The 27,128-nt window shown below is 29.2% G+C and overlaps 1 protein-coding gene across 6 annotated transcripts in view; it reads right to left on the reverse strand.

Annotated features, from left to right (window-relative positions):
* Window positions 1-2,351: 2,351 nt before the first annotated feature.
* The window catches only part of LOC145186371 (protein FAM13A-like), a 45,665-nt gene continuing 20,888 nt past the window's right edge, over window positions 2,352-27,128 (reverse strand). For 3 of the 6 annotated variants that reach the window (XM_090096717.1, XM_090096714.1, XM_090096713.1), the window contains 16 exons: window positions 17,705-17,747; window positions 17,415-17,451; window positions 17,040-17,102; window positions 16,914-16,963; window positions 16,759-16,817; window positions 16,605-16,677; window positions 16,453-16,521; window positions 15,447-15,553; window positions 15,220-15,303; window positions 6,787-6,870; window positions 6,672-6,706; window positions 6,410-6,573; window positions 5,961-6,138; window positions 5,730-5,831; window positions 2,991-3,045; window positions 2,645-2,885 (listed from right to left, as the gene is read on the reverse strand). In XM_090096717.1, the coding sequence (XP_089952843.1) occupies window positions 2,814-2,885; window positions 2,991-3,045; window positions 5,730-5,831; window positions 5,961-6,138; window positions 6,410-6,573; window positions 6,672-6,706; window positions 6,787-6,870; window positions 15,220-15,303; window positions 15,447-15,553; window positions 16,453-16,521; window positions 16,605-16,677; window positions 16,759-16,817; window positions 16,914-16,963; window positions 17,040-17,102; window positions 17,415-17,451; window positions 17,705-17,747 (1,275 nt within the window). In that variant the 3' untranslated portion in view covers window positions 2,645-2,813. Of the gene's footprint in view, window positions 2,886-2,990; window positions 3,046-5,729; window positions 5,832-5,960; window positions 6,139-6,409; window positions 6,574-6,671; window positions 6,707-6,786; window positions 6,871-15,219; window positions 15,304-15,446; window positions 15,554-16,452; window positions 16,522-16,604; window positions 16,678-16,758; window positions 16,818-16,913; window positions 16,964-17,039; window positions 17,103-17,414; window positions 17,452-17,704; window positions 17,748-27,128 lie in introns of all 6 variants that reach the window. The other 3 variants (XM_090096718.1, XM_090096715.1, XM_090096716.1) reach the window with 2 other exon arrangements.

Raw genomic sequence — 27,128 nt, forward strand, 5'->3', positions numbered from 1 at the left:
GCTTTCCATGCCGTTCGTTCTCCAATCCCACAGAATGTTGATACTGTGTCACATCCAGTGAAGGCATGGAAGAATGGTAAATTTGATGATACACCATCTGGAATGTGTTAATGTAGATGATGAACTCCTATCATTCGTCTTCCTTTTCCAACTCCAAAATCAATCCACAACTCTTTCACTCCAATCATCTGGCTAAACACAGAGGGAGCCATAACGACCTCATCGGAGTCCACAGTGCGTATAGCTATAGTTAAGTTACCATTTTTCAGTGCATGATTAGCATGGAGCAAAAGACGGCCATCTGCCTCTTCAGCACTACATGGCGACATGGCATCTAAATCTTGTTGACTGGCACATGCAGCTTCTTCAATGGTACAAATAAAAACTTTTCCAACTACTGATTGCGTTAAAATGAATCTGGAATTAAGACCGAACAGTTGCGTCTTATTGAAGTCCACAGATACGAATTTGTCAAACTTTTTTGGAATAAGTGTACCCATTGTGACATTTATGCGTTGCCCTAATCCATGATCTTCCCGTGTTTCGGACTTCAAGCTTTTTGGGACATACCGATCAAAAACAATGTCAAGGCGCTTTTGACTTGCTACATACATTTTACAAAAGTAGTTGGAGTCATGTTTAAGATCAGTGATTTTAGTTTTATGTTTGGAACCTGGAATTTTCGAACTGTGGAACACTTCAAATTTATTTCTTTTGAAAGGCTCATGGGTTGACTAACAAAATATGAAAAAGTAAAAAACAATAAAATATAAAAAAAATATATATATAATAAAAAAGTAAAAACATATAAAATCTTGTTATCCCGAGTTTTCTCAAATTTTCGAATGTTTCCTTTCTTTTTTCATTAATTTTTAAACTTTTATTTGTTTACTTTTATTTTCGTTACTTTATATTCTGTTTATTTTATATTCTTTCAAATAGTTCGTTCGTTCGTTCTTTTTTTTTTTTTTTTTTTTTTTTTTAGGTATTTCGTTTTTTCTTTATAATTGATTTTATTTTTGAAAAACTAAAGTAAAATTTCTCCTGATTTATTGATTTTTCTTTTTTCACTCTTTAAAAAATTATTTATAGTCCTTAATAAAAAGCGTCCACCATTTGCAATGTCATTGCAAAGTTCAATCGTTAACAACCTGCCACGTTTGTATTTATTCGTCCATTATTCCTCCGAATTCGGTATTATTACGACCGTAACGTAATATAATGGCGTCAATAAGACACAAATCTTTCTTATCTTTAAAGACCAATTAAACAAATTTTATTAGCTTAACGGCTTGTGTCTCGATTGTTTTACATACAGGAATATATAACCTTTAGTTGTGCAAAAGGATTTGTTGGTGTCCGGCAGTGAAATATTGTTACGTCAAAAAACATCAACCGACCGCACTACCAGTGACAGAACCATCGAAGAAGTATGGTCCAATAAATCCACCTGAAAAAATTCCATACCACACCATAAGTCCTTCTTTAGATGTGCCGACCTGGAGTATTTCATGCGGGTTAGAGTAGGCCTAGTAGCTGCTGTTGTGACGATTTATAACTCCATTCATTCGTCTTCACTAAGCTCTTGGACTTTGCTTGGTCTGAAGGGTCGAAGACGTGACTCTTTAACGGCATTGTATTAGCTGGTCTGTTTCATGCCCAGAGCTGTAGCGCCCTTTCGAATTGAGAGATTGCTCGTTTTCACGAGCTGCTCAGTTATTCTTTCGACTACCTCTTCTGTCACAGCTGAGCGAGACCGGCCCGATTTCTCTCGATCATGAACGCTGCCTGTCTCTTTGAACTTGTCAACCAACCTTAGAACCGCTGGCTTGGAGGGTGGCTGCGTGCCGAGCTGTTTTCTCCACTCTCGTTGAATTTGCTCAGAACTCTCAAATTTGGCATAGAGAAGAACAACTTTAATTCTCCCTTCAAGAGATAGTTGGCAGCTCATTTTTTTTCTGAAATTAAATTTCCTAGAATCAAGTTTACTCTTATCGTAACGAGAAGCAAGCTTGGCTTGTCATCCCTTACTCAACGTTATATGTTATTCTTATCGTAACGAGAAGCAAGCTTGGCTTGTCATTCCTCACTCAACGTTATATGTATTTTGATTGCAAGCAGTCACTTTCTGCATAAAATTGATTAAAAATAAAAACCGTTTAAAAGAACTTACGTTCTAACAAAAATTCGATTTTCAATCTAACATCGAAAAACTGGTTTCTTGTTTTCCATATCAAATTTTGCATTTGATAAGTAAGAGTTAGAGTGTTGCACTTACCTCCGCCTAAAAAAAGTTAAAGTGGTCCTAGAGAACGAGCCAGAGAAATCTGCAACTATGATAGACTGCAAGATTTAAAAGAACAAAATAATTCCGAGAACTTTTAAATATTCTTTTCAAAATCGTTTTAAAATTTTAAACTAAAAAAGAACATATTTAAATATTACAATATACAAAATTTACAAATAAAAAACTTCTCCATTCAAGCATATGTAAAGTAATCTTGAAATACCCAGTAAATATTCTAAAGACACGCCGAAAACGCCCTAGAGACACGCAAGAAAAATTTAACTATAAAAACACGTTTAAGTTTGAAAAGTTAATACTGAATTGAAAAATGAAATAAAATAATTTGTCTGAAAAAGTTAAAAACCTTAAAAGTAAACTTAAAAGAACCAAAGTCTATCTCAGAGTATATGCATGGAATGTATAACAATATGTATATGCATGGTATGTATATAAATATACACAGAAAGACACAACTAATACATATAAAACCACAGTATAAGGAACGAACGTTTTAAAATATGAAGGATTATGCAACACGATTATATTCAGATTTCTTAGCTACTAAAGCATCGATTAGACGTAGCTTTGCTTTCACGAGCTAAAAATAATAACAAAAATTTAATAATTTTAGTTTGTCAAAATAAGACAAACAAAAAAAAAAGTTAAGAAATATCGAAAAGTACCATCGTCTAAAATAACAAACCTTGTATTCTCGATACTCTCGCTCTTTGGGTATACGGTCTTCCTTTTGCACTTTCCTGAAAATAAAAACTATTTTTTGAGAAACGGCTACAGATTAGGATAGCGGGCAGACTGTGTAGTCAGTAGTCCTAACATTTTAGGGAACAAACTAGCTAAAAAAACAGTTACAATTAAAGATTTTAGTGTGAGAAGTCATATTTTTGGCAAAACACATATTTCCTTAAAGCAATTAAGTTATGTAGAGACTTATAAATGCTAACTTCAATCCGGAAATAAAGTCATCTAAACCATTAAATAAAAGTACACAAATTGACCTTTTCATGTTTATCTACAGATAACAAGGTTGTTTATTAGGTCTTCAGCTGCGAAGCCTTATGCATTAGTCAAAACATTTCAAGTCAGCAATTGTAGTTTAACTATGATAAACAGATGTGACGATGAAGACAATGCACTCAAATGCAGATAATTAAAAAGAAAAAACTGGTGAATAAGACAGAGGCATCACATCTTTTAAAGAAGAGAACATGAACTCTCATCTCTGTTTTCAACGCTATCCCTCCTTAATTTCATTTTACAAAAATTACTTCATTAAAAAAGCACCTCAATGATCAATTGGTATCTCTTTTAGGTCTGATTGGATCAATTGAAATGTCTCTCTTGAGTTCATCACTCATCAAATGCTGCAACAAAAGCTTATGATGGTTGTACAATACCTAACTTAGGCAAAAACCCTGCTAATGCTAGATCCTTGGATGTCTGTATGAGGCTTTCATATCAGCAATGAAACACAAAACATAACTTCTTGATGAGATCTACAGAGATTTTCTCTTAAAAGAAATTTTTTTCCTTTTGAAATATATTCTAATCATGATAAGCTATATTTAAAAAAAATTATCAAAGAGTGATAACCGGAAAAGGAAATATATTGAGATACTGGATCTCAATCCAATCAAAAACATTTGAGCTTGGATGGATGCTCAAATGATCAAAAGTAAAATAACCTCTATGGAGCATTTAAAAGCGGTTTTAGTGGAAGTCAGGAACACAGTACAGATAGAACTTTGCATAAAGCTAGTTGAGTCAATTCCAAATAGAGTGAGATCATGTTTATAAGCAAATGGAAGATATTTTTGTTAATAATTTACTTTTTTTAACTTTGAAAGTATAGTGCACTTAAATTTATTTAGCATTTCTATTTTCTTATTATCAATTTGCAATATTGTACCTGTTTATCATTATTATAACCATTATTGTTGTATTTTTAAAATTCTTTTTTGCCTTAATTGTAAATATATCTCCTAAATAAACAATTAAAAATTTTTTTAAAAACCTTTTAGTTTTAATTTTATACCACTTTATCTCTACTGAATGTTAAAAAATGAATGATTGTGCTTAAACTTTCTTGCACTACTGTATATTAAATAATTAAATTAAAATAAGTTGTTTGTAACTAATTCAATTATAAACAGAAAACTTGCTGAGGTGACAACTCCAGCAGGTGACTCATCCCTACATATCCACTTAAATATAGAAAGCTTAGTGATAATTTGCTGTAACCTCTTTCTCTTTTTTATTGCAAAATAATTCTACCAAAAAAGGAAAACAGAACATAAAATCAATTGAAAATACTCCCTGTACCATATGCCATATTCAACTTTTCAATGATGCTCAAAATGGCTGAAGCTGGATTAAGTAAAGATCATACAGAGTTCTATACTGCATGCCAGAGAATTGAGTTATAAACAGCATTCACTTGTATTGCATGTAAAAATAACTTACAAAATGTTGTTTTTTTAAATTTATTTTAAAACAATAATTAATCTCAAGAACTCAAATGCTATGCTATTGTAAATTTTTCATAAATATGTTTTTTTATGTAACCATGATTATAATTTTATGTAACTATAAATATTTTACAGATTTTCATAGACTTTAACTGAGGTCTTTTTTACAGACATGAACAAACCCTGTAATTCTCTCCTACCAGTTATAAAAGGTGCTAGAGTGCTGGTATTTTAGCAACTTGGTGCAACCATTGGCTAATAATAGGGAAAATGATTACTTTTATGCAAACCAAAACCTCAAGCTGTATACATCACATTTGTACCTTTTAAATAGATGATGACATAAAAATCATGCTGGAATATCTACTGAATATCCATTTGAATATTTCATTTCTTTTTTTTTTTTCTTTTAAAACCACTTTTTCTCTGAAAAACAGTGTCTATGTTTCTATGCTGAATATTGTATTTTTTTTAGCAATAAAATTGACAAAGTACTTTTTTCTTCAAAATGCTCACAAAGAGCATTTTTCTTGAAACAATTTTTTTGTAACTTAAGGACTTTTGAACTGAGATCTTAAACTATAATGTTAATAATGAATTTATGTGCTTGCATTCATTAATGTTTCAAAGATGTCTCCTAAAATGCAATTAATTTTGTAATGCTCATAGCTATTATCTGAAAGCTATGTTTTGTTTATCTCAACATCATACTATAATCAGTAACAATATAATAGTTTTTCTGAATTATAATTTAAGAACCAAATAAAAATTAGACACAAGTATGTATTTAATTCAACAAACTATTTGTGAATAACTGGCAGTATTTTCAGCCATGAACACCTGCAAACTTAATCCACCACTATAGAGTAAACAACATAACTATTTTGTTTGCTAACTAAAATTTTGAGTAACATTGAAAAAATGAAACTAAAAGTTTTAAAATACTAAAAACGAACCTGTGCTTGTCAATAAAAAAATTCTCTTCAAACTCTTTAAGTAGCTTTCCTAATCGTTTCTTGGCTCGTTTTGTTTCACTCTGCTGTGTTAGCAGTTCTGATCTAACAAAAAAAAAAACAGTTATATATGAAAATATTCCACCTAAATATTTAACTTACATTGCATTGAATGTGGAAATCCCATTTGAAAACTTGTAAGAATTATAAAAGTATTATCTAAATATAGTTTACAATGTTGCATCATGCAAAATAGCTTCATTTAGGTATTTCTTGCTTGTTTGCGATATATGTGAAGTATCACTTAGTTTTTTAGTGATGTTAAATGTTCCTTCTAAATCAATCCCTTCAGGGCCTCCTGGGCTTTGTGAAGACTGATAACAACCCAATTCTTTTCCATTTTCAAGAATATCTGTAGGAACAGATAAAATAATCATGTCGTTTACAGCAAAATAATTTAACATAAAGGTTAAATGGAAGAAAAGTAAACTTTACTAGCATATTTGTTTTATTTTGAATTTAGAAAAAAATATTTATGGCTACAGCTTGAAGTATAAATACGGATACTAATTTTTTAAACATTTTTAGTAACTTATGAAAGTACTTGTAGTAAATTTTTAAAAATAATAATCTATAAATTTTTAAAAATAATAATCTATAAATGCTTAAACTAGTAGCTAAACCTCTATTAGAAGCTGGAGATACATGGTGTCTTGGTGAGGTAACAACCTCATGCTTAGATTGACTAAAAACATGTTTTTTTTCGTTAGAATGATAATTGCTTGAAAAATACTCCTCGTTATTTTTGTATGGCATGCTGCTGGTAAAATGCATTGAGTCAAAATGCCTAGAAAAAAAGAAAAGAAAATAATGAACTAACCTTTAATATTAAAAAGAACTTGATTAGCTTCACCATAAAATATACAGTAGGAACTAAAGACTTACCCACTTTCAATATGATTTTTAACTGGTGAAACTAACTAAAGATGAACATTATTTCACATTAAATTCAAAATTCAAAAATAGAATAAACAACAATAAAAAAAAAAAAAACACCTACTCGGCCAGGACTCACGATGCATTGCTTGATTTTACGATATCGATCATAAAGTGGTCGCATAAGAATTTTATCTTCTTTTGTCTCCTGATAAAATATAAGGAGCTTATAAAAACTTATTAAGTGCAAAACAAGAAAAAGATTAAATTTTGAAGCCTTTAAATATTTATCAAAATAATGAAACTAAAACACTATTCCTATAGATAAATTAAACTTATAATACAAAAGAAGTTAAGAAACAGTTGAGCATATACAAAGCATACAGTAGCTTTTAAATTTTAAACAAACATTTAATAGAAATTAATTGTTTGAACTATTGTAACTTTTGAGAGAAAACGGTATAAATTAAAAACATTAAAAAAATATTGTGAGTTTATACTTGATAACATTTTAAAGAAGATCTTTTGGAGGTTCTTATGTCTTAAGTCACTTGCTTTGTTATTGGATGCTCAAACACTACTCATTGTATAAAAAACATATTATCTAAGCATATATTACATGTTGTAATAGATTTATAGAGAAAAAGTAATGTAAAAGTTCATATGATGTGGTGTTAATCTTTTTCTGTTTATGAAGTAGTAAATTGTATTTAGGAAATTTAGAGAAAGTAAAAAAGTAGTTTATCAAATGTACACACAGATTTTACATACATACATACATAAATTTTTAATTTTCAATTTAGATATGATTTTTTATTAACTAGTGATTACAGAAATTTGTAGCTAAACAAACTTTGAAAATATCTCTCACGGTATTGATATTGTAGGTTATTGAAATTGATATTTATTAATAAAAAAAAAAAAAAAAAAAAAAAAAAAAAGAAAATTTTTGATATTTTCCTGCAAAAAATTTGCACAAACAAGTAGAAGCTTTTCCCACAACACATATTTAATAGTTACAAATGTGATTCTTAGCAATTGATTGCAACTAATCAGATCTATATTTCTCCACATATAAAACATTTTAAGAAATATTTAGAGATACGGAATTTGGGGTTATTACCATATTTTTGGCTTTACAAGACCCGCATTCTCCATAGTATCAAAAAGTATCAATTATTTTGGTACCAAATGAAAGGTGAATACTCCGGGTTTCAAAAAGGTTAAGGTTATATACCCCTCAAAATCCCTGTTTGAGAGTTATAGAATTTCAAACAGAATGATGGAACTTCACAAAAACCTCAATTTGAGGGGGGTGTAAACTTTATAAGTCATTAAAGCCGATCAAAAAGAGATTATTGAATCAAATTTGAAATTTGTCAATGAATATAAATATAAAGTTTAAAATTTAAAAAAATAATAACAAGTTTGACTGATTGCCCTCATATTTGGGGCTGGGGGGCTAATATTTTGGGGTTTTTGTTGTTCCCAGTCTCCAATCAACGCAATTTTTTTGCGTAGATCCTCATTCCTTATATATATGAACATACTTAAATATGGAGTTTTCTTTATGTTTCAAAGTTGCTTAGCTCAAACATCAAAAGAAGTTGTCTACGAGCTTGCTAATACATACATGTGATCAACTTTATAATTTGCATTAAATATTATTTCTGAAAGCTTACATGCACAAAATATTTATTTAAGTATAACTAGTTTTTAAACAAAATTAAGTCATTATGCGTTTAAGGTAGAATTTTTGGTAATATTTGCATATGTAGTCATGCGTATAGTAAAGGTCAATTAGTATAAGTAAGCAGTAAATTATCTTGTGACATTTATTATCACTTAAATTCATCTAAACCAATTTTATAAAAGGATCATATAATTAATTTTTATTGCGCATTTCATAAAAGTCATTAATGATGACCGAAAATAGTGAAAATACAGCAGCAATCAGTTTGTTGAAATTTGAGTTTGGAAAATTGTTATTTAAAGAAAATTTTGAAATCAGTTTTTCAAAATGCATTACTAAGATTGAATCATTTTACAATAAAAAATTAACTGAAAGTGAAATTACTGCATTAAAAGAAGATTTGAATAATCTTAAAAGTAATTTCTCACAACATTGGAGATTAAGGAATTATGATTCTACAAATCTAATGCGCCATCATCCCACTTACTCTGAACAATTTGTGATCTCTCCTGAGTATTTTGTTCAACCATGCCAAACATCACCATTAAGAAAAAGAGGACAACCATCAAAATCATTAGAAGAATTGTGCGAAAGGAGGCAATATCAGGCGGCAACTCAAATAGCCGAAGATTCTGAAGACTGCATTTATGTATTACTAAAAGCTGTTCAAACAGCATCACATAGAAAAGGATGTAAATTCCTGAAACAATTGATTAAGATAGTCATCGATAATATTGATAATGCAGAGGAGCTTCTTAGTAAAATCAGTACACAGAAACCAATTAAGATGACGCCAGATGAGGCATTAAATCTTCTTATTGATAATTCATTATCGAAAAATACATACCAAAGTTTACGAGTTGAAATAAAAAGTAGAAATGCCAACATCTTTCCAACATATTTTGAAGCAAAGAAAAAATGTCGTCCAGATGAAATCCAATCATCTGATGTGAAAGTGTCAACTTCAATAAAATCACTATCTTGTCACACAATTTCGAGGATTGTACTATTAGAAGAAGATCAAATTGTGAATTATATGAAGAAGATAAATAAAAGTGTTATTGATGCTGAAATGATCTTCGCATACGGTGCTGATGGAACAACTGGTCAAATTGAATATCACCAGGCGTCATCATCTGGTTTATTAATAGATGACCACTCATTATTTACAGTTACCATGACACCATTACAGCTAAGAAGTAAGCTAGATGGAGAAATTTTATGGAAAAATCCTACTCCTCAATCTTTTCGATTTGTGCGCCCCCTGTCTCTGGAATTTACTAAAGAAACAATGGAACATGTTAAGGTAACCTTCCAACAAATTGAAGAGGACATCAAAAACTTAGCTCCATATCAAACAGATACTTGAGAAGAGTTGCAAGTTAATATTTCATCGTTGTTCTTTCCGACTTTAATTGATGGGAAAATTTTAAATTTTTTACTTGACAATAAATCTTCCCAAAGCTGCCCCATTTGTAAATCAACACCAAAGCATTTTAACAACTTGCTAAACTTTGATAATGATCAATTAAAGCCAAAAGGTGATTCGTCCCTTATTTATGGTTGCCAGCCTTTGCATGCTACCATCAACACTCTCAATTGCTTGCTTAATTTATCATACAGAAAAAAGTTAGAATTATGGCAAGTTAAAGGTGAGGAAAAAAAAAAAGCTTTAGCTGAAGAGAAGGCCAGAGTTCGACATAAAGTAGAGGACTTCTTTAAGATCAAAATTGATAGAACATGTCAAGGCGGACAGGGAAATACAACAACTGGTAATTTATGTCAGAGACTTTTCAGTAAACCTCATGATCTCGCTAAAATTTTAGAACTAGATGATGAATTTGTATCAAATTTAAGCACCATTCTAGCTGCCCTTAATTGTCACGAACATTTGGACTTTGAAAAATTTGGGTCCTTCTGCCATGATACATATTCCTTATTTATTAGTAAATATAAATAGTTCAACATGCCTGCCTCTCTTCATAAAATTCTTTGCCATTCAAAAAACATTATTTTGACACTACCATTATCATCTGGATTTTTTGGTGAAGAGGGAGCTGAATCTTGTAATAAGTACTATAGGCAGAATCAAAGATATCATTCTCGAAAGTGTTCTCGTAAAAGTAATTTGCTCGACGTATTTAATCGAGCATTAGATTCATCAGACCCTATAGTGTCTTCAGCAAAACTGGATGTGAGAATGAAAAGGATTAAACATCAGGTATCAGAAGCTGTCAAAAATTTCCTATTATTTAAAAGTTATGAACAAGAAGCTGATTGGGACACTACAACTGAGGAATCAAATTTCATGGATTTAAATGAACGTTCTCTTATTGACTATTTTGAAGACATAGACTTAGATATTTAGCAGTAAGTTTTGCATATTTATTAATTATTAAATAACTGCAATATCTACCTACCTATAGTATCTTATAATATAATTCTTTATGCTATTGTAAAAAACCCAAACTATTTTTCATTTACTTTTTATTGAGAATATTTCAAAAAATTGAAAATTGGATGGAGTTATGCAGAAAGGAACCAACCCACAAAATCCTATGTTAGGACAAAGAACAATCTTCAAATCTCCAATTTTGCAAATATTTTGATGAAAACCAATATGGGGTTTATGTAATGACATTTACAGGCATAAACAAACAAAATAATTATCACAAATATTTTTGTGAAAAATTTGTTTACTTTTGTCCCATAGTGCAATCTGAGGCTAATACAACTAGTGGTATTAAATTTATTGTGTCACTTTAAACAAACAAGGTAGCTTTCCTTTGTAAGGTAATTTTTGGGCTTTAAGTATCCTCCTAGCAGCAAATTCTCTCAATTTCTTGTTTTTGTCAAACAAAATAAACAGAAGCAAATTTTCAGGATGAGCAAAATAGGCATTACATTGAATTATGGTATCTAATACCAGTTCAAACTCTGCTGGCAAGTATAAAGCTTTTTTAATGAATTTCCAAAAAATTTTTAACCCATCTTTACAACCATAGGGCATGGAACATCTTTCTTTCCTAGGACATGTTAGTCAAATCATCAGAGCATTTTTAACTATAATTGACATTATTATTTTGTATAAGCATTTTTAATTTGCACTTATTTCTAATATGTTAAAAAAATGTCTCAATGGGAAATTGTTTAAATGTAGCTGGAAAATAATCAACTGAAATGACTGTTGAAGCATTCTCTTAATGAGTCTAATCACCTTGTTTAATTTTCCTGTGTTGTTTAATGTACCACAACTAAGAGCTGTCAAATTAATACTTTTGGCAGTATCTTGGACTGGCAGGGCAAAATTTAAGAGATAATTGCAGCAGCTTCCCTATCAGAAATACCATAAAGATCACAGGATTTTGACAACAAACACAAACTTTTTGCAGATTTTGTTGTTTTGTTCTTTGTTTTTGATATGGAAGGTAAGTTTAGCTTATCAAACAAAGAAAAAATTCCTTAAGACTCAGTTGAAGATGACACCAACTCCTGCTGTTCAAACTAGATGTTTTTGTCTCAGAGGTTTGTTTAACTATTTTGTGTAATTTAGTTGTAAAAATGTGGTCTGTTCCACCACCTTGCATCTTTCTTTTCTGTCTTTGGTCAAGCAAAAACCCTTGTTCTTCTTTTGGTTCATTGTTTGCTCCTAGACAACAACAACAAATTTTAACTTGTTTACATTAACATGAACAAATGCTGATAATCTATTTAAGGATTTAATGAGGTTTTTGCACTTTAAATGATAAGCCTTTAATAGCTGAATCATTCTTGCGTGTGAAGCTATAGAAAGGAAAAATTTTCTCCAAACATCTTTAAATTTTTGAGATACAAGCTAGCATGTATGCATGCATGCATGTATGTATGTATGAAAATATATATATATATATATATATACAGTGAGAGAAATAAGTATCCGAACAAAAGATTTTTTTATGGAAAATAAACTTTGTCAGGTTTTTTTCGAAAAACATATGTTTTTGATAAATACTTTTATAATTATTCTATAAGCAAATTTAATTACGATTTTATGTTGCAAAAAATTAATCAAAGGTAATTAACTTGCGTTGCTAAAATTTAACGATTCCCGAAGGAGTGTTAAAACTTCAATGAAAAATAATTATCCGAACATGTTGTTTTGTAAACGAAGTTTTGAAATTGATTATTAAAAAAAGTTTTTAAACCAATGGTTTTAGAAATATTGTTGTTTTACAACGAGTAATTTTTAATAATTGACTGATATTTTTTTAAATTCATTTGATTTACCATTGATATCATCAAGTATGGGAGTTAAAACCAAGGAATGGTCCCAAGCTCAGCGCAATTTGGTTATTGACTTGTTCAAGCAAGGTAAAACGTTTAGGTCGATAAATAAAGCGACTGGAATGGCATTAGGAACCATCAGCGATCTGGTTAAAAAGTATAATATGTTTGGATATGTGCAAAATCAGCCCAGATGCGGAGCAAAGCGTAAAACAACATCAAGAATAGATCGACAAATTGTAAAGATGGTGCAAAAAAACCGTTTTTTATCAGCACCAAAAGTGTCAAGCCTCTATGAGAAAGATTTTGGGTTACAAGTGAGCTCATGTACTATTCGAAATCGATTGAAAGAAAGTGGATTCAAAGCAAGAGTTCCACGCAAGAAACCATCCCTTTCAAAAATCCATCGAAAATGAAGACTTGCATTTGCTAAAAAATATGTAAATATGCCGGTATCATTCTGGAGGAAAGTTTTGTGGACGGACGAGTCAAAATTTAATCTTGTGAAGTCCGATGGAGCTCAAAAAGTTTGGAGAAAAAAAGGGGAAGCATTCACACTCAGTTGTATTCGAGGCACAGTAAAATTTAGTGGAGGCAATGTTATGGTATGGGGATCGATGGCTTGGAGCGGAACAGGAAAACTGGAGTTTATTGATGGAATTATGGACTCTGAGGTTTATGTTAAAATTCTCAATAAAAATCTTCTGGCTTCAACTAAAAAACTGCGATTAGGAAAGCATTTTATCTTCCAACAAGACAATGACCCTAAACATACGTCAAAGAAAGCAAAAGAGTTTTTCATCCAAAAACAAATTGAGTTACTTGAATGGCCTGCGCAAAGTCCAGATCTCAATCCAATTGAACATCTCTGGGCAATTCTGGATAAAAAATGTGGCACACGATGTCTAAAAAGAAAAGAAGATTTAAAAATCATGCTCCAAGAAGCTTGGGCTGATATCGACTCAGATACGACAAAGAAATTAGTTGAATCGATGCCATGTCGACTTGGAGAAGTCATAAAAGCTAAAGGCGGTCCAACTCGATATTAAAAAGTCAAAAAAATAATTACTCGGAGAAACGTTAATCTTTAAGCCTTAATCTTTAAAATTTTGTTCGGATACTTATTTAATGCTAAAAAATTGCATAGTTTAAATGTATCTTAATTTTTTATCAATTAAATATTATTATTGATATTTTTTTTTTGCATATTGAATTTGTAATAAAATTTTCTTTCAGAATAATCATTTCTTTTATTTCTATAAAGTTTTTTTTTTCGGAAAAAAACCTGACAAAGTTTATTTTCCATAAAAAAATCTTTTGTTCGGATACTTATTTCTCTCACTGTATATATATATATATATATATATATATATATATATTGAGTCCTGTTGAAACTTTAAAAATTGCCTGTCTACTTTTTTTATCAAAATAATATCACTATTTGCATAACTAAATTCAAAAAGATTATACAGCTTCTCCTTTTGTTTCTGATTCAATTGACCTTTTCTGTTTCTTTTCTAATATTTTATTAAACAATTTTCTGGATAATATAACCCAAAACAATAGAAGCTGATCATAAACTTGATGAGCACTAAAATTGATAGTTTTTGCAACTTGTTTTTTAACACAATTTGCAAAAGGATTTGCATAATTATTACTGTTTAAATCAATATCTTAACCATATTTATTAGCTAATCTTTTACAAATGCTTTTATCTGGGAAACTAGAAAATATTATTTTGATTTTAATATGCGTCAATAATGTGCCAATAATTAGCTTTGCTAATTATTGACAAAATTCACAGGCTGCATAAATTTATTATTATAACCGTTTTTCGGTTATTAATTGTTAACAAGAGTCACAAGTTGTATGTTTAAATGGTATATATAGCGAACAATTTTTTTTGTGAAGTGGTTGAGGTTGTTGACAAGTAATAAATATATTAGAAACAAAAAAATGGCTTTAAAATGCGCTGAACAACAAACTAGAAAATATGTCAAAAAAAGAAAATTTAGTCAAAATCACATAGCATTTAACATTTTAAAACTATTCACCATAAGTAAATGAATATAAAATATAATAGCTTTTTTTCTTTTCTTTTCAGAACTTTTTTTATGAGTAATTTAAATTTTAAAATGTCAACATTTCCTTATGTCATAAATTCTTCCTTAAAATCCTGACAAACCGTAATTATCTTTAAAATGGTATTGTACTTACAAAATATATTTTACATTAGTGTTTACTCTGAGCAACAGTTTATTAAATAAAATAAAAGTTAAAATTTTCAAAGATTATCATAGCTCAATTTAAATTATTAAGGTAAAATTGCATGAAATCATTAAAAAAAAAATATTGATACAAAAAGAAGATGAGATACCTACAAACACTTAAAATAGATAACCCACCAAAAAGCGATGGAAACTGATTAAAGAGCACAACAAAAATAGAAAGAAAATGAATTCATTAAGATCAGAATTTAAAAACTATTTCATAAAACCAAGACAAGACTCTTAACACAACCACTCTTGTTGTGCCAAATAGACTAAAGTCTTCATAAATTACAATTTGAATACTTTAAATAAACAAAATCATCAAACTCACAGGTCTACCATGTAAATTTTCATACTGAAGCAGAGATTTTTGAATGGCAAGTTTCTCCTCTTTTAATTCATCAAATGACATTGCCTATACCAATAAAATATTTTATATAAAAAAATAGACACTTTATTTAGTATACCTTCTTTAGTATACTTTGATTAAGCACCATTTTTCAGTTTTGCAGACTGCCAATAGCAACTAAATTGCTTAATTGTTAAATTTAAATGTACCATTATGTCATGTGGTCGACCAGCTTCTTTTCTCTTTTTGTCCAATCGACTAAGGAGTGCAATTAGAGTATCTTCTTTTGATACATCATCTTCACTATCAGCTAATTCTAAAAATATCTTAATATCACCATCTTTTTTTTTTATCATAACCTCACTAAGCCACAGAGTTTTCATCTTTATTCTCTTTCATATTTATTGATTTATGAATAAAGATGAATATACTTATATTCTTAAAAGATGAATATACTTATATTCATAAAAACCTGTCAAAAGAAGCTTAAAGTTTTAAGTTGATTTCCATTCTAACCTTTTCTCAAATCAATTACTAATCATAACTATCTTATCATTTAATATTAAATTGCTTTTTTTCTAAAAAAAGCTTTATAAAAATGAAACACTTAGGTTTTAACATTTTAGGATACTTTATGAAAAGTTTCCAACAAGATGAGAGTGTTAGCCATAAATTTTTCACAGTCAGAGCATTTATGGAAGAGAAGAAAATAATTCTATAGCCCTATCCAGCTCAATCACCAGATTTGAATCTTATTTGGGTTTGGGGGAATAAAGAATAACTCAAGGAGATACATACCCAGAAATAAGAACTAAAGCTATTTGAGAAAATTTTCTAACTAAAATTTCCAAAAATCATTCCAAAATACATGTAGGGGATCAAATATTAGTTTTGTTGTATTTGTTATTGAAAATATTCCAACTTATCATGATTTGATTAGTTCTCATTTTATGGCATTTTAATTAAAAATAAATAAATAAAAAATTTCAATGCACCTAAATGTTTGAACAAATTGTACATTGCATCAGTTAAATTGCTGCAATTAATAACTCTTAATAAAGCTGAGTAAGAAAAGTTGCCATATAAATTTTACTGCAAATTTCTTGTTTAAATGTCAAGCTAAAAAACTTCTCTCATTCTAAATGATTAAAGAGCTGTACTTTTTGATCTAAACAAATAAAAAAAGACTTTTAGTTAACAAATTACCAAGCTAACCTTTGGAATTGGAATCTATGTGCTTGGGGAACATATCAGATGAAGTGTCAGTTTTTTTGAGTGATTCATCTAATATGAAAAAAAAAAAAAAAAAAAATCAGCATAAACATTACTGGTTGAATATTATTTACTTTTTATAATCTTCTCTTCACCTTTTATTTGTTTCTTAACTTTTCCAAGCTCAATGATATATTTTTGTATTTCTTGCTTCTCTGAAACTTTTGGCTAAAAAAAAAAAAGTTTAAAAGTTTGTTTGCTTTATATCTTTTATTGTTGATATAATTTAGGTACAAAAATTTTAAATACCTTTCTTCCTTCAAGTTCTTCAAAATTTTCTTCAAAAGCTTTGATAATTTTTTTCAATGCTAAAATTAAATTAATCTCCAGTCATATTTATCAAATACTCTAAAGTTGTAAAACCATTTTCCAAATAAACTTAAGAAAAGAAGCCATTTACTCACATCTTATTCTCTTTTTGAGGTCTTCTTGAGTCATATCATTTAACACATTTCTGAAATAATAATAAAACTATCAAGACACTAGAGCAGAAAATCATAGCCAGAAACTTGCCCAACTTGAAACCTCACCTGTGTTTGTCAGCAGGTATTGGACTAGAGTGATCAGGTTGAGTAGGGTTTGATGCCTGATTACTGAACATAAACATAAATCTTTTGGAGTACTTTTATTTAAACAAAAGTATGGTTAAAATAAGTTCTTAAATATACATAATCTATATAAACATATTACAAAAGTGACAAGTTGATTAAAATTAGATAATGTAAAAGAATTTTTTTTTTTTATTAGAAGGATATTAAATGTTCTACTTAACATAATAATATTCAAACTTCAAAACATAAGCAACAAATCATGATGGAAAAAATGCAGAAGCTTTTTAACCTTAATAAAGGATCTTAAAGATCTTAAAAAAATAGTTGAAAAAATTATTGCAAATAAAAATATACCTCATGTTTAACTCTTTTGCAGACTGCTTTGATTCAACTACAAAAATTGCACAATCATAATAATAACTATTGATATGATTGAAGACTTTTTTCTTGTACTTTTTTTTTTATATTTAAACTGACAGTTTCTAAAATTGTATAATTGATTAGAAGTTCAACTTCATCACAATATGAAAATTTTTACTCACAATTCATTCATCACAAATTTTACATATCTTTCTTAGGGTAAGTAAATTTTATTAAATGTACTTTAAGGTAATAAGAAAAGTTCACAATTAAGTAACACATACCTTCAAAACTAAGCTGGTACAAATCCAAAGGTGGAAATGGCATCTAAAGGAAATATTTAAGCATTAAAAAGTGAAAATGTGAAAGTATATTCATCAGCTAAATAACATAGATGATTAAAATGTTTTTTAATACTGTAGCAAAAATTTCATCCTTTTTACTCCTAAAAATATCATCCTTTTACTCCTAAAAATATCATAAGAACTTAATATTCATTTAACAATTGAGAATACTAAAATAAAAAGTGATTTTTCATTAGATTTCATTTATCTAAAATCTGATTTACATAACATAATTTTATAGAAGATAGGACTTTAGCTAACCACCTAGCAATGCGAGAGGCATTTTTTTAATTAACTATAACCAGGTCTAAAAATTCATTTTTACAATTGCTAGAATAAAAATATGATAAATGCTTTTTTAAATAATGGAAGATCTGATCATGACAGTGTAAATTTCTTTTTCAAATTTCTTTCAAAATAATTTCTGCAACCTAAAATACTTAAACTCCCCCCCCCCCCGCCCCAGTAATCTTGTTACTCCTAATCTTGTTAGTTCCAATCCAAATATTTTTTTATAAAAATTCCATATCATAGATAACTATCATAAAATGTTGAGAGAATAAAATTTTTTTTAAATATCTCTGAATGTTTTGTATTGGTTACAAGTATAAGTCTATTTATATAGATAGGATCTAATTTGCAAATTTGGTTAAAGCTCTTATCATTGGAATTATAAAATTTTAAAATATGCATTCTATGTAGTTCTTCTTGATACTAATGAGTTTTTAGTTGTTAGTAAACAAAGTTAAATTATCTTTATACCTTTGATATATGTTGGGTAACTAATTAAACCAAAAAATCATCAACTGAAATATAAAAACCTAATAATACCAATAATAATATATTTAGAAGTTTCTTTCAAAGTAAAAGAGAAAGATAGCATAAAGCATAGATAGCATAGCAAAGACACATAACAGGACCTGAAATAATATTTGATCACCATTCTTATACCATAAAATATTCAGATTCTAATATTGTTTAACATCAATATTATGATAATATTAGGATATCACTGTTGTCAAAAGTAAGAATAGCATTCTTCGAGCTGGCCTAAAAGTGCCACCTACATGGGGTAAAACTAAATTCATCCAAAAATCAAAATTTAGAAATCCAGCTATGAGCTCTGCAGAAATAAAGGTATCAACAGATCCAGTAATGATCAGCATACATTGCTAGAGAGTTTAGCCTTAGCTAACAAATTTCTTGAATTAAGGAAAAACTTGACCACTGTCATTGATAGAGCAAAACAGTCTCAAGACTCCAAATTTTTTAAGATTTTTTTAATTAATATTGCACTATGTACAAGGATGGGTTTTTGTCAATAATTACTTGTGACTTGAAAGTTTGTCATTTGCAAGTTGCAAGAAATAATTAGCTTGGCATAATTTGCCTAAATAAGGGACCAGATTTGCTGAACATTTATCTAAGTCTCAGGTAGATTTTCTGCTACAGCAACTATTATCTGGTATATGACACCAGTATTTTTGGGAACTATATGATTCATTAGATGTTTATTTACTTAATAGGCAGTACTGATTTTAACTGAGCATATCTTTTCACTAAGCACCAAAACAACTAAGAATTACTGGAGATGGGTCTTAATGTAACAATCTTATCTACCAAACTATTAGTTGTTTTTACCTGAAGTTATAGGCAGAGATGGTCATTGAGTTGCCCTAGCAAAATGTACTGTTTCTTGTGATAAGTTGGCTTTTGGGAAATCACACTTGCTACAATGTGAGCAGCAGCATTAGAATTTTTTGCAACTAAATATATTTGAATCGATTGCAGTTGTCAGGCAACCCCCAACTAAAAGACTGAGATATTTGCTACATTTCCAAGGTGGTGGTTGCCATTATTTTTGGGTTGGTCAATTGGGCTCCTCTCATTCATTTGTAAATGTTCCATGCTGCTAATGACACAGTAACACTTTTGTCCACAGGTTTCTGCTTAAATCTTTATTGATATGAAGTCAAACAACACTGGAAGGGCTGGACTTTTCACTTAACTTAAAGAATAGGCTTTATTTTATAATTATTTGCAAAACATATTTGAAAACTAGTATATAACAACAAAAAAAATTTGAAAGTTCAACAAAGAAAATTGAAAGTCAAACTTTAATTAAAAATTCTATGAATTTTTAATATCTTACTGTTTGATTCAACCAATATTATCCAACAAAAAGAGGTTTAATAGACATTTTTAAGCAAAAATAACTAATTCTTTAATTATGCTGATCAATTGGCAACTTTGAAGGAATATTTGCCATAATCTTCTAATAGGAGTCCTACTATAATAGTTAAATATGTACCATATTACTATAAAAAATTAGTTTGCTCTGCAAATGATATGCAAAGGTAAATGAAAGCCCAACTATTTATTTATATTAATTTTTGTCATGCCAACCTCAACTAGTTGGTCTGGGTGAAAATGAATATAAAATTATTCATAAAGACCCAAGAGTTACTAAAACTATTTTAAAGCCAATAATGCCAGTGGAAAATATTTTGGACAAAAAGGGTTACAATTAGATAAAAAGGAATACCAAAATGTCAATAAGCCAACAACCATGCAAGACATTTGCATGGAACTTTTTCTACTTACAAACATAGGTATTAGTTAGATATCCAACAATTTTCATGTGGATGCTTTCAGTAGGTCAGCTTTAATAAGCATTTTTCTTACTCACAGTTAAAGGTACAAAAACAGTTGTTTCAAAACTTCAAAGTAAATTTATTTCCAACAGTCATAATTATGACATTTAAATACTAATATTACATCTTAAGATATTAATACCTTTTAGAATGTTAACTTTAAGCTCACATTGTATGGTATTGATCTGATATTTTGATCTCAGTTTTTTTCTCTAGTCTAATCTTTGTTTTTAATTCCCTGCAGTATTTCTATCATGCTTTAGTTATGCAGCTAAAGTATCACTCTCTTTGGAATGAATTTCAATCTGTAATATCTTGTAAATCTTTTAAAAAACTGGAATATTCTATTATTTAGGATGATTATTCTATCTTTGTCTATATCTTCGATTATTAGCTGCCAAATATCATAGTTTTTCTCTTAAAATGGTTGTACCACCTTAAGATGGTAACTAACTAGGATTTGATGCACCAATTTCCCCAAAATAATACTTTTTGGTGCCACAACAACATTATACAAAAAAAAAATTAAAAAAAAGTTTTTTTTTAAATTTGCATTTTGGTAAAGATATATAAAAAACACAATCTGGATCTTCCACACTTAATGTTTTACTTTCATCTGTTTCACAAGCAATCACCACTAAAAGGGTACCTTTCTGATTTTATCTTCAATATCTTTGTGTGAGTTTCTTTTTGATTTCTTTCAGAAAATTGTTTGTTGTAATCTTATTAACACTAGAGATGTAACCCTTCCCTCCTCTTTAAAAAACTAGAAATGTCCAATTCTTAAGATTCTTGATTAAAGTTTGCTTATTCAGATAAACAATATTTGTTTCAAAAAGGTCTTTTTTTTAAAAAAAAAAAATTTAATGTCTAAAAATTTATTTACAACTTTATAACTTTATGGTAACTTTTATCAAAAATACTATCAAGAACTTTATTAAACATACTAATAACTCAGTTTATGTTTTGTAAGAAAAACTGTGAAACAACTTAGTGTTCAAATTTAATAAAACTTTATAAAAAAACTAACTTTATCAGTAACTTTCAACTTTGGAATTATCATGTTTTACATATTCAATATTGGCAGAAAATACATCTATTTATGTTTAAAAACTATAATTTAACAATTATATATGTATATATATATATATATATATATATATATATATATATATATATATATATATATATATATATATATATATATACAGCGGGGTGCAAAAAAAAAGCCACAATGACATTTTTTTTTTAATTTTAAGTATAAAATGTGTAATCAAGCAAAACAAGAAAAATTGGATGTGGCAGTTAAAAATTCAGAAAAGAAGAGGTATGTATATATATACACTAATATTTTTATAACAAAAATCTTTAAAAAAACGGAATAATATGGGCACATTTAATATGTTAGAAAACAACTAACGGATATAGAAATTGGACGAATTACTGAAGCTGCTGATCGAGGAGAGTCTCATAGAAGCATTGGAAAGCGTTTTAAACAGCAAAACTCCACTATTAGCGGATTGGTGAAGAAATATAAACAAACTGGTACAACTGATTGGTCTATTGGATCAGGGAGAAAACCTAAAACTTCAAAAAAGGAAGATCGCTACATTCTTAACGCCGTCAAATAAGATCGTAAAATCACATGTAATGATATAAAACTAGATTTGAACCTTACTAATATCTCAAAGTGGACAATATCTCGTCGAATAAAAGCATCAGGTGAATTTTTTCTGGAAACCAAATAAAAAAAACCATTTGTTAGTCAAATCAATCGCAAAAAAAGATTAAAGTGGTGCATTGAGCACAAAGATTGGACATGTCAACAATAGGCTAAAGTTATTTGGAGCGACAAGTCTCCTTTCGTCTTGTTTTATAATGGTCGATCTCACTGTTGGAAACTAATTTGGGAAAAATTCAACCCCGAAACATGCAACGCAACCATTAAACATGACAAAAAGGTTAATGTGTGGGGTTGTTTTAGTGCACACAAAGTTAGACAACTTTACCGGGTGAAAGGCACCATGGACCAGTATTTGTATCACAAAATCTTAGTTAATCAACTTGGACCAAGTATAAAAGAACTTTTTCCTAATGGTGACTACATCTTTCAACAGGATAACAATCCCAAACATACAGTACGGTTGAATAAAAGATATCTAGAATCTAAATTGATACCAGTTATGTCTTGGCCAGTACAGTCTCCTGATTTAAATCCAATAGAAAACCTATGGTCTATATTGAATAAAAAATTGAAAGATCGTAGGGCAACAAATGAAGATGAACTGTTCCAAACTCTTCTTGTTGGTTGGAATGTTTTGCCAAATGACTTATTAAAAAGAGTTATAGATAGTATGCCTTCTAGATGCGCAGAAGTCATAAAAAACAAAGGGTGGCCAATTAAGTGCTAATACAACTAAAACTAGAAAAATACTTCACAAGTCCTATTTTCTTTTTATTATATGTAATATACAATAATATCAAAAGCATTTCTATCAAAATTGCCTTATATTACTTTTATTATATGAGTTTAAGATATTTTTTATTGCTTTTTTTATTAAAAAATTGAGTGTGGCTTTTTTTTTGCACCCCACTGTATATATATATATGTAATTAATTTTTGGATTTTTGAGTAACATTTAAAGGAAAAATATCTAAATGGTAATTTAGTCGCCTCAAATATTTGTACGATGTCAGAAATAAATTTCCATCAATTGTAATTAATTTACTTTCAGTACCTTGCGAAGACAGCAACAATACTATATTATCAATAATGTATTTCTACAATACTATATTATCGCTCCTTGAAGTTGAGCACTCTCCAATATATTCAGCTACATTAAATAATTATAAATTATAAAGAACCATTATTTCAACTATTCAATGAAGAATGTACCAATACCATCCAAAAAGCAATACTTAAAATATTCAACGGAGAAAGTCAAGCTACTTATAAAACGTATGAGATGGAAAGCTTTGATGTGCAAAAATGATCCTAACCAGAAGCCTGTTTACCATTATGATCTCAAATCAAGAAAATCCCCACCACAGCACCTCAATCTTGTAAGTTTTGAGAATGATTTGCTTAAGCTAATAAGAATATCTTTATTAGCTTAAGCAAATCATTCTCTTATATATATTTACTAATATTCAAAATGATTTTTTTAAAGACAATTGCATCACAACATTGAAAAAGTCAAATCTTCAAATAACTTTTTTGTCTTTGCAGATAAAACTAGAAACATATATGAGCTAGATAGCCTTCATATCAGAAGCTTTATACTGAAAACATTACAAAAGTATACAAAAAATCTGATATAACACAGTATAACAATATTAATATAGAGGCTAAAAAAATTGCTAAAAATTTGGACATAGACGATAGAATAGAACGCCTAGCCATGAACACAGCATTTATTACCCTATAAGACCACAAGGATATTTTTGTCAACAATCATCAGTGCTGTTTAATAAACCCTGCTAAACCAGAACTCGAGAAAATTAGCAAAGTGTTATTAGATGATATTAATAGCAGAGTGAGAAAGGCCACCCTCATACACCAATGGCATAACACAAGCAAAGTAATAGAGTGGTTCAAGTCCATACAAGACAAAAAAAAAAAAAAATTATGTACTTTTATTCAATACGACATTTAAAAATTGTAGACTTCCTCAATACCACACTTAATCTCCTTGACACTTTTCAACCTTAAAGAAAACCAGGAGATAACCCTATGTATATCAACATCAACTCCAATCACCCACTAAACATCATCAAATCGATACCCAAAATGATTTCTAACCACATCAGTAATATATCTTTCTAACCACATCAGTAATATATCAAAAAAAGAGGTTTTTGATAGAGCCGCACCGTTTTATAACAATTCTCTCAATTCTTGCAGTTTTAAAGATTTAATAAAATTTTTTTCAATCAAAACGTGATGCTGGATCTTGAAAATGAAATGTTATTTGGTTTAACCCTCCATTTTCACTTAATGTTAGAACAAACTTAGCAAAGATATTTTGGGGTTTAATTGATAAATGCTCCCCTAAAGACTATAAACTTCACAAACTTTTTAACCGGAACAATGTAAAAGTTAGTTACAGCTGCCTCCCAAGTATTAAGAAAATTATAACTGCTCATAACAAAAGAATACTATATAATACCACTGACAATAACAGCCAGTCATGCAATTGCCGACAAACCGCTGCATGCCCACTAAATGGGAAATGCCTTAAGAAAAACCTTATTTATATTTGCGATGTAAAAACTCAGCAGCAAGAAAAGGAGCATTATTATATTGGGCTCACTGAAAAAACCTTTAAAGACAGATGGTATAAGCACAGGAATTCTTTTCATTATGAAAGTAAGGCAAACTCCACTGAACTTTTTAAATTTGTATGGGAGTGTAAAAGTAAAAGTTTAGAATCATTCCTTACGTGGAACATTCTTGAACAGGCTATTTAACCATTTAAGCCTAGTGGCAATTACTGTAATTTGTGCTTTACTGAAAAGTACCACATTATTATGTTAAAACTAGGCTTGCTCAATAAAAGAAGCAAACTAAAATCAAAGTGCCGTCATGAAAATAAATTTTTAATAAAAAACTTTAATGCCATCATAGCAGATACTCCATATTTTTTTATATTCTTTTATTACGCCTTTTTACGCCTTATAAATATATATATATATATATATTAGACATGTCCAAAAAACAACTTTTTTTAAAAATGTCTGAGCACAGCCGCTAAATGTGTTCTTTGTAATAAATTAATACTAAATTTAAAAAATTTTTGAATAAAAAAAATTTTTAGGGGTTGCTCAAGACCCTTAAACATCAGACAAGTCCCTAATATTTTGAAAAAAAAAAGTTTTTTAAAACCATATCATGTTGGGTCTCAAAAGAAGTGAAATTTTATAAAAATTTCAAAAATATTAACTATTTTATATAAAAATTACCAGTTCAAATTTTATGAATTAAAAACTATCGTTTTTTAACAAAAAATAAAAAAGTGCATATTTTTAAAGTTTTTTTTAATAAACTTTTTAATTTGTGTTTTTTATAAACTTTTTTTATTATTTTTGAAATTTCTATAAAATTTCACTTCTTTTGAGACCCAACATGATATGGTTTTAAAAAACTTTTTTTTTCAAAATATTAGGGACTCGTCTGATGTTTAAGGGTCTTGAGCGACCCCTAAAAATTTTTTTTATTCAAAAATTTTTTAAATTTAGTATTAATTTATTACATAGAACACATTTAGCAGCTGTGCTCAGACATTTTTTAAAAAAGTTGTTTTTTGGACATGTCTAATATATATATATATATATATATATATATATATATATATATATATATATAGCTAAAAAAACAATCATTAAAATTTAGAAAAAAATCATTTTTCTAAAAAAAAAATGAAAAGACTATTATCTAGTTTTATCAGAATAACATGACAAGCACACCTTGAAAAACTCATGAATTCAACTTCCCTTTTTTGGGTATAAAAGCCTTATTTGTTTAGAAAATCCAGGAATTAAAATTGTTAGGAGTTTTTAGCAGGGCTGTGGAGTCGAAGTCGGAGCTCACTTTGGCTGGAGTCGGAGTCGGAAAAATTGTACCGACTCCGACTCCGGTTTAAAAAATTCTTTCAAAGTTTCATAATTTTCATAAGGATTTTATAGATGTTACAAAACTACAAGTCCCAGGATGCTCTAAAAGCTGTAGGATATCCAGACACAATGGGAATTGTAGTTTCCAACAACTGGAGAACAAGGAGTTTGACATGTTATTTTTAGGCCTTTAAAACAGTGATAAGCAATAGGGTATTTTGCTGCTTATCACTGAGAATTATATATCACCTCCTTTGCGCTCTCCTCTACCTTCCCTTAAACTATATAACTTCATGATCCCATAACTCCCGACTTAAATTGTCTGGCACTGTGCTACATATTCTTAGTAGAAAGCTAGGCATGCCACCACCAAGCACCAAAGAGTTGCTCCACAAACAGAAAGACTGTAAGTATTCAATTAACTTTGTTTCTCTGGAGAGAGAGAGTATTAGAAAATTAGTGATTGAAGAAGCTGTTAAACAAAAAGAAGAACTTAATGAATGTCTCAACGGACGCTTTGTGTTCCTTAACAGAGTGAACTATTTTGCAATCAATGTTTAATTCTTTTTTGAAAAAAATGAAGCAGCTACCAAGACATTGGCAGTAAAAGACGCCAAAACTAATCACACCAGCGAATTTCTCCAGGTCTTAGTAGAAAAGATTCTTAAAGAATATGAACTTAAAGAAGAACAAGTTCTTTCTGTCCAACTGACAATATTTCAAACATGATTTTGACAAATTCATAATGTTATTAGCAACTGCATAAGAGTTTATTGCATAACAAGAGTTCAGAAAAGTTGTTTGTTCAGAAATTGTTTTCTTATAAATATTGTTTAAAGCACTAAGTGGTTGGATTGTTTGTATCATAGTGATGAAATAGCCAATGTTAACATTTTACTACAGCTATTTGTTGTTACAAACAAATAACTGAAGTAAAACAAACAACTATTTGTTGTTACAAACTGGTTACTTATGAAGGAGTCGGAGTCGGAAGTCGGAGTTGGTCCATGATAAAATCAAGGAGTCGGAGTCAGAACAGTAGCTTACTGACTCCACAGCCCTGGTTTTTAGGTTAAAATTGTTAGGAGTTTTTTTAA

This window comes from Hydra viridissima, unplaced genomic scaffold (assembly GCF_058129835.1).
Source record: "Hydra viridissima isolate aposymbiotic clone 2 unplaced genomic scaffold, HvirCarnegie_v1 scaffold_8, whole genome shotgun sequence".
Taxonomy (NCBI): Eukaryota; Metazoa; Cnidaria; class Hydrozoa; order Anthoathecata; family Hydridae; genus Hydra; species Hydra viridissima.